The 13,000-nt window shown below is 39.8% G+C and overlaps 1 protein-coding gene across 5 annotated transcripts in view; it reads left to right on the forward strand.

Moving 5' to 3' along the window:
• Nucleotides 1-13,000, forward strand: part of edar (ectodysplasin A receptor) — a 74,673-nt gene that overhangs the window by 34,535 nt on the left and 27,138 nt on the right. For all 5 annotated transcript variants that reach the window (XR_012385035.1, XR_012385033.1, XR_012385034.1 and 2 more), the window contains 2 exon segments: nt 4,307-4,488; nt 8,494-8,579. Coding sequence is in view for 2 of the 5 variants with exons in the window: in NM_001115064.2 (NP_001108536.2) it covers nt 4,307-4,488; nt 8,494-8,579 (268 nt within the window). In the remaining 3 variants the exon portion in view is untranslated.

A 13,000-nucleotide genomic window follows, 5' to 3' on the forward strand; every position in this document is an offset into this window, starting at 1 on the left:
AAAATGTATTAAAAACTCTTTAATTTAACTCTGTGAGACCTGCAGAAACCCTGAAATACATACACTTATGCAATATTATTACACATACACAAACACACACACATATATACACATATGCATACACAAACACACATGGCCTCGCATGCACACATACATACACACTCATCCACACGCAAACTCACACACACCTATTTCACTACACTCAGACACACACACACACACACACACGAACACACAAACACAAGCACATACCGTCACAAATATCTCTTTGAGTATGAATAAATCCTGACAGAATTACAACCTACCAAAACATCATCATCAGACATCAGCATTGATATAGAAATCACTCAGAGCACTGAAGATCCAACATGAAAGAGCAGAGAGGTGAATTCCAGCACACATATGCAGAGAACATTGTATAATTATCTTCTAGACGAGTGCATTTGTGCATAATTACAGCTGTGGGATTGTTTGTAGTGTGTGTGTGAGTGTGTTAGTCTGTGTAAAAACACCTTCAGTCTGTAATTCACAACACTGTGATCTCCAACACACACTTCTGATGAAAACATGAAAAGTTCTTGAAGCTCTGCTGTAAATCATCAAGAAGGAGCCAAAACACTTCAAAGCTGTGTGTGTGTGTGTGTGTGTGTGTGTGTGTGTGTGTGTGTGTGTGTGTGTGTGTGTGTGTGTGTGATCAGAGGATGGAGGAGTAATGAAGCAGACTGAAGGGGGCGATAGAGAGTCCAGGGCTTTGACTTACAAAATCAGTGTAGAAACCTTCCTAAAAGTCAACATAAACCAGAATGAAGGTGAATTTACTCCTGAATGATGATGATTTGGCTCTGAATAATCATGGCAGATCTGAAGATTTAATGTGTTCAGTCAAATATTAATGATGCAAAATGAAGCTGTGTGTACAGAAGTGTGTGTAGTGTAGTGTGTCCACAGTCATAGTGGCGTGATGGAAACACAAGTCCTCTATGCCACTATGCTGACACATATGTATTTGTAGCTCCGCCCTCTTCTGAAAATATCTCATTTGCATTTAAAGCAACAGTCACCAAAACGCCACAATTGGGATGAAAGCCTGAAAGGGTCAGTTTCAGAGAGTCAGGCCCTGTTTACACTAGTACTTTTAGTATTAAAACGCATAACATGCCTTGCATGTCCATCCCTTTATGAGCACAGTGTCTCCATCTTCTGATGGCTACTTCCAGCAGGATAACGCAGCATGTCATAAAGCTCAATCATCTCAGACTGCTTTCTTGAACATGACGATGAGTTCACTGTACTCAAATGGCCTCCACAGTCACCAGAGCTCAATCCAATAGAGCAGCTTTGGGATGTGGTGGAACGGGAGATTGGCATCATGGATGTGCAGCCGACAAATCTGCAGCAACTGTGTGATGCTATCATGTCAATATGGAGCAAAATCTCTGAGGAATATTTCCAGTAGCTTGCTGAATCTACAACACCAAGGATTAAGACAGATCTGAAGGTGAAAGGGGTCCGACCCGGCACTAGTAAGGTGTACCTAATAAAGTGGCCGGTGAGTGTATATGTGAGTGTATGGGCATGAGTGTGCGTGTCTGTTTCTGTAAAGTGCCTGTAAACATCAGTGTGTGTGTGTGTGTGTGTGTGTGTGTTTGTGTGTGTGTGTGTGTGTGTGTGTTTTCAGTAAGTGTCAGAATCCGTCTTCAGTAAGCTCTAAAGCAGAGCAGATGTACAGCATCATCATCATCCTCATCATCATCATGCTCTTTTATCTCCTCTTTCCTCTTCAAAACCATCCTGGAGGCCAGAAGATCAAAGAGCTTCACCTCTGCCCACCAAAGACGCATCATTAAGACCCTAATTAAGAGCTCAGTGCTGACGAGAGCGTTCACAAATGACAAGAAGATAATGCTGAGGGCCCGAGGAAACGCAGTGACGGCTTCTTTCATCACAAATCAATGCGAGTTCAAGCAGATATTACAGGAAGAGCTGGATGTTTTGGCCACCGCGTCCTCATGAGTTCAGAGTTTCCATCGCTGCTGCATTATTATTATTATTATTATTATTCAGAGTAAATATGGAGATGATGGTGAGCTGTGGATGTGGAGCAGAGACTCGCGGTGGGTCGGTGCACATGCTTTTGATTACGGCGATGTGTTTGGCAGGTCGAATGTTTAGCGGTGAACTCATACCGCACTGAACCAGAACCAGGCTGAAGATGCTTATTATTGGCGGATTAAAACCAACTGCGCTCACTGTGATTGTTTTCTGAAGGTCACGTCAGTTAAAGCATCACAGATCCAGCTTCAGTTCTCTGCTCAACACAGACTGATTCAAAGCAGAGGCAGACACCGGAGAATAAGACTTCAGCAGATACCGGATCATTCAGATTCTGCCTAAACACACTGTCCTGATCATTATTCAGAACATCGCTGATCATGCTCAGATCTGTCATTGATATTTACTTTAGAGTCGATTCGGTTCAATTCAATATTGATTCAATTGAACCTGGTAAGTTCAATGTTGATTCAATTTAGCTCAATTATGTTCAATGTTAAAATGATTAGTTCAGTTCAGTTAGAACGTGAAGATTTGATTAGATGGTGATTCGTTGTTCATTCATCACTGACTCAATTATATTATTGTTGATTCAGTCTAGTTCAATTGTGATTTGATTCAGTGTTCATTCAGTTTAGATTTTTTATCAAATTAAAGTTTAATGTTGATATGATTAGTTTAGTTCAGTTAAATGAAGATGATTTATTCAATGTTGATTCAGTTTAGCTCAATTAAGTTTAATGTTGATTCAGTTTACCTTCATTAAGTTCAATGTTGATTTAGTTCATCTCAATAAAGTTCAATGTTGATTCAGTTCATTTCAATTAAGTTCAATGTTGATTCAGTTCATCTCAATTAAGTTCAATGTTGATTCAGTTCATCTCAATTAAGTTCAATGTTGATTCGGTTTACCTCAATTAAGTTCAATGTTGATTCGGTTTACCTCAATTAAGTTCAATGTTTATATGATTAGTTCAGTTCAGTTAAATGAAGATTTGATTCAGTGTTGATTCAGTGTTCATTCATCACTTAGTCAATTATATTGTTGATTCAGTCTTGTTCAATTATGATTTGATTCAGTGTTCATTCAGTTTAGCTGAATTAAGTTCAATGCTTATATGATTAGTTTAGTTCAGTTAAATCCAGTGTTGATTCAGTGTTCATTCCTCACTGAGTCAATTATATTTATTCTTTATTCAGTCTAGTTCAATGACGATTTTATTCAGTGTTGATTCAGTTTGTTTCAATTAAGTTCAATTCTTGTATGATTAGTTCAATTTAGTAAAATGAAGATTTGATTCAGTGTTGATTCAGTTTACCTCAGTTAACTTCAATGTTTATATGATTAGTTTAGTTCAGTTAAATGAAGATTTGATTCAGTGTTGATTCAGTGTTCATTCATCACTGAGTCAATTATATTGTTGATTCAGTCTTGTTCAATGATGATGTGACTCAGTGTTCATTCAGTTTAGTTCAATTAAGTTTAATTGAACTAAACTGATTCAGTTTAGTTTATCAGTTTTCATTCATCGCTGAGTCAATTATTTTATTGTTGATTTAGTCCAGTTTGATAATGATTTGATTCAGTTTAGCTCAATTTTTATCAAATGGAAAAATGACTGAATTCAGATTTCATTAGTATGAGACTAGTTAGATCCTGCCCTTAAAAACATGTTTTTCAACTCATTGATTCAGGTCATTGATTCAGTTCAGATCTGTGTTCGCTATTTAATGCAAAGTTGATTTGGTTCAGTTCAATGTTGATTCAGTTTAGCTCAATTAAGATCAATGTTGATTTGATAAGTTCAGATCAGTTCTATGAAGATTTATTTTAGTGTTGATTCAGTTCAATCCAGTGTTGATTCAGTGTTCATTCATCACTGAGTCCAATCTAGTTCAGTGGTGATTTAGTGATTCAGCGTTCATTCAGTTTAGATCAACTTTTATCAAATTGAAAAAGAGTTCAGACTTCATCAGATATGAGATTATTCAGATACTGCTCTTAAAAACACAGCTTTTCAAATCATTGATTCACATCAGATCTGTGTTCATGTGTGTGTGTGTGTGTGTGTGTGTGTGTGTGTGTGTGTGTGTGTGTGTGTGTGTGTGTGTGTTATATACATTACACAATAGTAAGTTAAGCACTTTGAGTTAGTGTGGTGCATGATGAGATGTGCTGTATAAATGACCATGCCTCGTCTCAGTGAATGTGAGTTGTGATGGTAAACTCTGAAGTGATGTTTGTGTTTTGCAGAACTGTGGTTACGGCACTAAAGACGATGATTACTCCTGCGTTTCCTGTCCGGCTGGTAAATTCTCCAAAGGAAAGTACGAGATCTGCCGTCGACACAAAGACTGTGACGCTCTTTACCGCGCCACTGTCCTGACACCCGGCACCTCTGACAGCGACGCCGAGTGCGGACACTGTTTACCAGGGTAAGAGGAGCAGATTGATGCCGAACCAGTGACTGGTCATATTTTAGTTAAGTGTTTAGCACTGTCGTCAGAAGGTCTCTGGTTTGAGTCTCGGCTGGGTCAGTTGGTGTTTCTGTGTGGAGTTTGCATGTTCTCCCCGTGTTGGTGTGGGTTTCCTCCGGGTGCTCCGGTTTACCCCACAGTCCAAACACATGCGCTATAGGGGAACTGATCAACTACACTGGACGTGGATAAGTTGGCGGTTCATTCCGCTGTGGCAATCCCTGATGAATAAAGGGACTAAGTTGAAGGAAAATGATTGTATGGTTTACCACTTTACTGATAACACATCACAGACCTTTTATAAGTATTTAAAGCTGCCACACACACACACACACACACACACACACACACACACACACACACACACACACACACACACACACACACAGCTGATATTATTTTAAACGGTCATATCTCTTAAAACAATCTTGGAAAAATCAGATTTCTCAGAAGACAGTGAGTTTTTGTTTAAAACAAGAACAGCAGTGTGTGTGTGTGTGTGTGTGTGTGTGTGTGTGTGTGTGTGTGTGTGTGTGTGTGTGTGTGTGTGTGTGTGTGTGTGTGTGTGTGTGTGTGTGTCTGTCAGCGCTTCTGCTCACAATAATCCACTTTTGTAGTTATTGAAGTTATTTTTGTGAAGTCACAGAGGGACAAAACACACACACACACATTTGGTTATTTTATTTGGAATGATTATTGCTAACACACACACACACACACACACACAGTTTGCATTTAAGACTATTTTTTATAACTCATTTTGATTATGATTGTTTAGACGCATGCACACACACACACTCACACACACACACTCACACACACACACTCACACACACACACACGCACACGCACGCACGCACGCACGCACGCACGCACACACACACACACACACACAGAAACACACTCACACACACATGCAAACAGATTCTCTCAAACACACACGTGTACAGACACACTCAGACACTAACAAACACACACTCACAGAAACACACATACACACACATTATCTCAAACTCTCTCTCAAATGCACACACACAGGTGCTTACACATACTATCACACAAACACACACACACACACACACTAAGACACACACAATCAAACACACATTTAGATACAGACACACACTCAGACACAGAAACACACATACACACACACTTTCTCAAACACACACTCTCTCTCTTTCTAAGGCACGCAAAGACACACACTCTCACAACACAAATCCATACATACACACACACATGCTTACACGTACTATCAAACACACACACACACACACTGAGACACACACACTCAGATATACAGAAACACACGCGCATATACAAATTTCCTTGTTCACTCACTCACACACACACACACACACACACACACACACTGCTGCAGCCTCTAACAGCAGAAGGTCTGTTTTTGATTGTGCTGAATGTAAACGCTCACACACACACACACACACACACACACAAACACACACACACAGTGGCGTTTTTAAGAGCACATTATGAAGTGTTTAACACACTGCTGGAGGAGGAGCAGAATCTGTCGCTGATGTTTTCCTGCACACTGAAGCTCACACACACACACACACTCATATCACAGTTATAGCTGAATTCTTCACAGAACACACACATTATTAAAGCATGATGCTGTGTGTCAGAATGCTCGGTCAGTCATCTGTTATTATTGTTCATCTTCATGTCGCTCTGACCCGTCCTGACGACCCGTTTCCTTTATTCAGTCAGCAGATGCCTTTATTCAGAATATGCGCTTCAGCTCTTCAGTTCACAGCAGTGTGTGAGTGCAGAGACGAGGCTAATCACTGTCATTCACATCCATTATTTATTACAGGAGCTCATTTATTTATAAGTCAAGCATCACGCTGGTGCAGTGGGTAGCACGATCACCTCACAGCAAGAAGGTCTCTGGTTTGAGTCTCGACTGGGTCAGTTGGTGTTTCTGTGTGGAGTTTGCATGTTCTCCCCGTGTTGGTGTGGGTTTCTTCCGGGTGCTCCGGTTTCCCCCACAGTCCAAACACATGCGCTATAGGGGAACTGATCAACTACACTGACCCTAGTGTATGACTGTATGAGTGTGTGTGTGAATGAGTGTGCATGGGTGTTTCCCAATGATGGGTTGCAGCTGGAAGGGCATCCACTGCGTAAATCAAATGCTGGAATGGTCAGCGGTTCATTCCACTGTGGCGACCCCTGATTAATAAAGGGACTAAGCTGAAGGAGACTGAATGAAGGAAGTCTAATTGTAGGTCAGTTATTTTTATTTAAGTTGGTTCTTAAACAGCTTCATCTCCACTGACCTCTATTTCAGTTGCTGTACATATAATTCAGTACAATGAGAACCTGAAAGGGTCATTTTATGCTGCTTTTTTCATTTACATTTATTTATATATTTATTCATTTAGCAGATGTTTTTATCCAAAGTGATTCACTTTAAATCATCAGAATATAGCATTATACACTCACCGGCCACTTTATTAGGTACACCTCACTAGTCGAACCGATACAAGGCAAGATGGATCATGCCACGTTCAAAAGCTGCATCCCAAATGGCACACTATACACTATGCACTCATGCACTATGTACTTATGCACTTACACACTCAACAGGATAGTATATGTATGTAGTGGCGTCCCAAATGGCACACTAATGTTTATTTTACCAAGTGGAAATTCAAACCGTTTCCCTGATGACGTTTGACGGTCGCCAAATCAGTGAAATAAACGACCGAATTATCAAATAATACCTGCCGTGAGTATAACCGTATTCACCATCTGGAGGCGCTATAATCACTCTCGTAGGAGAATTTTGCTTTCACCATCCAAAATAAATAAAGTTATCCAACATGTGCGTCCTATAGCTCTGCCCCTTCCACTACGTAAGCAAACCTGCGGTCGTTGAGTGTGTGAAGTGTCCATCACTACACACTTCATTTTAGCGCCTGAATGAGTGCATCATCCGGGTAATTAAAGTGCACTTATTATTATCAGAGTTTTCAGTGTGAACACACTACTTACACTATTTATACTACAAAATTGCGTAGAATAGTGAATAAGTATGCGATTTGGGACGCAGCTAAAGTCTCTTAAATCACCTTTCTTCCCCATTCTGATGCTCACTCTGAGCTGCAGCAGATCCTCTTGACCATGTCTACATGCAGAAATGCAGCGAGCTGCCGCCATGTGATTGGCTGACTAGACATTAATGTTAATGAGCAGTTGGACAGGTGTACCTAATTAAGTGTTTCGTGTTTTTGTGATTAAGTTAGTTCTTTTTAAGTCTAAGTAGTGTTTTTAAGGTATTTTTATTTAGGTTAGGTGTTTTATTTTTATTTTAAAATAAAATATTTTTTAATTTTTTTAAAAAGTCTTTTATTTTTATGCATGTTGCTTATTAAACAGCTTCATTTCCACTGACCTCTGTTTTACTGTACACATAATTAAAGCCATCGAGAACCTGAAATATGTCATTTTATGTTCCACTTAACAAAATACCTTCATGTACTGGAAAAGCACGAGTAAAATATGACAGAATTTATGCATGATTTGTACCAAAATGACCCATTTTCATTTTAAGCCGTGATATCACTTGATTTTAAGGTACAATTAGCTCTGAATTTTAAATAAACTCCTTATTTGCTGATTAATTATAGTAATTAAGCTAGCAGTGGGGTCAAATTAGTGATGCAGAATAAGACCATGCAGAATATGTGCTTTATAAGTACTAATAAGCAGTTAATATATTAATATCAGGCAGATAATAGTGAGAATCAGTGCTTAAACTAAAATATTACTGTAAATTGATTCTGCATTTGTTCAAAATTAAATCATGCAGTCAGTAATGTGCTCTTAAATTCTGCTTTTTCTTCATAATTTGATTAGTGAAAACATGTTTGACTTGTTTAATTTCTTTAATATTTTACAGTCATTCGTCTGTGCATGTGTTTTGTGATGCAGGTACTACATCCAGGAGAACCGGCCGCAGAACATTTACGGTATGGTGTGTCATTCATGCCAAAACGCTCCTCGAAACATCAAAGAGTGTAAGAAAGTCATCATTATTTACTTCATTTGTTTCCATGCATGCATTCAGCAGCGTCTTCTACACACAGCAGCAGAAGAGATGTGGGATATTACATCTGTTTTATAAAAGTGACTTCATGTGCATATTAGAACAGCTCATGAACTGCAAGTAAAGAGTCTGTCTAAAACAATAACACATCAACACATGGGAGAATGAATCATTCAGCATAACACAGTTATGTAAAAATAACACCATCACTCTGAGCTGACACACACTCTCTGTGTCAGTATCTGCAAGTAGATTAGATACAATGGAAATGAGTGAGATGTTCCGGTAATAATAGATCAAACTCACACTCATTCAGGGAAGAAAGAGACAAGAACAGGCAAACGTTCAACAGATTTAATCATAAATGAACACAAAATAAACAATAAGTCTTCTTCTGGAGCTCTTCTGTGGGCTTGAGACTTGTTAAACACTCATGGCACTAACCTCACTCCGCCCCCACAGCTGTTAGCTCCGCCCTCACACTAATCAGCTTTACCTAACTGACCAATCAAAATCAACTTCAGTCAAAGATTTGCATAAGGCGAAAAACATTCTATTAATCTAGAGCGAGTGCAAACGCAAAAAAATAACCTGACTCCACCTCTACGTGTCTTGGCCCCGCCCACACTTATCACAGCTACTAAACGGACCAATCAAAATCAACTTGAGTAAAAAATTTGCATTGAGGCAAAACATTCCACAAGTAATCAAGTTAGTAATGCAATGCAAACGAATGGCCTTGCTCCACCCCCTCAGCTATTAGCCACACCCAAACATAGCACTGCTGCCAAACTGACCAATCAAAATCAATTCAAGTGGAAAATTTGCATGAGGCAAAAATATTCTGCTAGTAATCTATAACAAGTGACACAATGCACATGAAGTGCCTTGCTTGGCCCCCACAGCTTCTGGCTCCTCCCACACTCATTACCACTATTAAACTGACCAATCAAAATCATTACTTGTGCAAAAAGTTTCATTTTGATTACACATTGATTAAAGCTATCAAACTGACCAATCAAAATCATTTTGAGTAAAAAATTTGCATGAGGTGAGTGACGCAATGCAAATGAATAGCCTTGCTCCACCTCTATGACTCTTGACCCCGCCCACATTGATTACAACTACCAAACTCATCCATTCAATAATTTTCTTTTCAGCTTAGTCCCTTTATTCATCAGGGGTCGCCACAGTGGAATGAACCTTTAATTTATCCAGCATATGTTTTACACAGCGGATGCCTTTCCAGCCGCAACACAACCAGCTTCCAAACTGTCCAAACAAAATCAATGTGAGTGAAAAATTTGCATCAAGGCTAAAAGCAGTCCAAGAGTAATCCAGTGAGTAATGCAATGCAAATGAATAGCCTTGCTCCACCCTCCACAGCTCCTCAGCTATTAGCCCCACCCACACTCATCAGCTTTACCAGACTGACCAATCAAAATCAGCTTAAGTGAAAAATTTGCATAGGATGAAAAACATTCCACGTGTAATCTAGAGCAAGTAACACAGTGTGCAATAACAGCCTGACTCCGCCATCATATTCTTGGCTCCACCCACACATATCACAGCTACCAAACTGGCCAACCAAATTCAACTTGAGTGAAAAATTTGCATTGAGGCTAAAATTATTATCATTCCACAAGTAATCTAGAGCGAGAAACGCAATGCAAATTAATAGCCTTGCTCCGCCCCCACAACTATCAGCCCCACCCACAAGTATCACTGCAACCAAATTGGCCAATCAAAATCAACTTATGCGAAAAATTTGCATGAGGTGAAAAACATTTCACAAGTAGTTCAGAATGAGTGACGCAATGCAAATTAACAGCCTTGCTCCACCCCTACAGCTATTAGCGCCACCCACATATATCAGCTTTACCAAACAGACCAATCAAATTCAAGTTAAGTGAAAAATTTGAATTGAGGCTAAAAACATTCCTTGAGTACTCCAGTAAGTGATGCAATGCAAATAAACAGCCTTGTACCACCCCTATAGCTATTAGCTCCTCCCACACTCATTAAACCGACCAATCAAAATCAACTTAAGTGAAAAATTTGCATACGGCGAAAAACATTCTTAGTAATCCAGAGTGAATGAGTCAATGCAAATTAATAGCCTTGCTCCGCCCTTACAACTATTAGCCCCACCCACACGTATCACTGCTTCCAAATTGGCCAATCAAAATCAACCTTAGTGAAAAAATTGCATGAGGTTAAAAAACATTCCGAGAGTAATCCAGAATTAAGGATGCAATGCAAATAGCCTTGCTCCACCCCTACAGCTATTAGCTCCACCCACACTCATCAGCTTTACCAAACAGACCAATCAAATTCAAGTTGAGTGAAAAATTTGCATAAGGTGAAAAACATTCCATGAGTGGTCCAGAATGAGTGACGCAATGCAAATTAATAGCCTTGCTCCACCCCTTTAGCTATTAGCTCCTCCCACACTTATCGGCTTTACTAAACTGACCAATCAAATTCAAGTTGAGTGAAAAATTTGCATAAGGTGAAAAACATTCCACATGTAATCTAGAGTGAGTGATGCAACGCACATTACTGGAATTATTAAAACATTAGCGACACAATGCGATTGGTCACATGACTGCATCACATGACTAAAATGATCATAAATTTCCAAGGCCTCAGTTTTCACCGTCCACACTGAACTCCAAAACACTGCTTCACATTTATCCACTTAGGACAGCGACGTCAAACAGACTGTTTCCTAAAATCTTCGTCTCAGTGTGGACGGAAGGCTGTAGCGGAGAGAAAGATCTGCACTATAACTGAACCCTATCAGTGTGGCCATGGCCTGAGTCTCCTGTCCGTCTCTGTGCTCAGCTTTATCTAGCGCTGCATAAACACACAATTACACTAAACTCTTCCATTCCTGAAGTGAAAGCAAGTCGTGGCCCACACACACACACACACACACACACACACAGTTGCGCAGACAGTGAGCTGACGACTGAAGCCTGGACTCCATCAGCCTGCGGTGCCGCCATGTTTTTCACATTTATTTTCCTTCTCCTGGCCTGAGTTTAGTGTTTGGCAGATCGTTCATAACACGCTTGACTCACTGATTACCAGCACATACCTGAAGCAGTGAGTGTGTGGAACAGACCGCAGGCGCACACACACATTAACACACACACACACACACACACACACAGAAACACTGCTCACTGAATCTCCCACATAGAAATCTAATAAAGGACTCTGTATGCAAATGACACACATGCCATACCCGTTCATATTTGGATTTCATGTTTATAATATACGCAACATATTTTGGGAATATTGACAAATATCTATTGCAATATATATAGTGTTCAGCATAGATGAGTCTCAGATCCCTCTGTTCTCTCCAGGATGCTCTACAGTAATAAATCTGTGCAGATACAGTAGATCAGTCAGTACCAGAGATCACAATCCCACAACAATACACACAAAATAATAACATGCTGGAGGAAAATATGAAATAAGATTTTGTAGTTTGTATATATATTTTTCTAATACCTGGTTTGAAAGTAAAGTCTGATCTTTCTATTCCTGACCATATTATAAAGGATATAACTGATTTATCAAACTCCTTTGTTTAAATGCACCAAAATATACATTGAGAAATTGATGAAAATATTATTTTGTAAAAGTGGGTGTGCTCATTTATGAAGAGCACTATATATTACATATACACTCACCGGCCACTTTATTAGGTACACCTTACTAGTACCAGGTTGAACCCCTTCAGATCTGTCTTAATCCTTGGTGTCAGAGATTCAACAATCTCCTGGAAATATTCCTCAGAGATTTTGCTCCATATTGTCATGATAGCATCACACAGTTGCTGCAGATTTGTCGGCTGCACATCCATGATGCCAATCTCCCGTTCCACCACATCCCAAAGCTGCTCTATTGGATTGAGCTCTGGTGACTGTTGAGGCCATTTGAGTACAGTGAACTCATCGTCATGTTCAAGAAACCAGTCTGAGATGATTGAGCTTCATGACATGCTGCGTTATCCTGCTGGAAGTAGCCATCAGAAGATGGAGACACTGTGCTCATAAAGGGATGGACATGGTCAGCAGCAATACTCAGGTAGGCTGTGGCATTGATGCTCAATTGGTACTAATGGACCCAAAGAAAATCTCCCCCACACCATTACACCACCACCAGCCTTACAGCTGGTCTGGCAGCAACAACCATGCCACGCTCAAAGTCTCTTAAATCCCCTTTCTTCCCCATTCTGATGCTCGTTTTGAACTGCAGCAGATCCTTTTGATCATGTCTACATGCCGAAATGCAGTGAGCTGCTGCCATGTGATTGGCTGATTAGACATTAGTGTTAACGAGCAGTTGGACAGGTGTACCTAATAAAGTGGCCAG

The sequence above is a fragment of the Danio rerio genome, chromosome 9 (genome assembly GCF_049306965.1).
Source record: "Danio rerio strain Tuebingen ecotype United States chromosome 9, GRCz12tu, whole genome shotgun sequence".
Taxonomy (NCBI): Eukaryota; Metazoa; Chordata; class Actinopteri; order Cypriniformes; family Danionidae; genus Danio; species Danio rerio.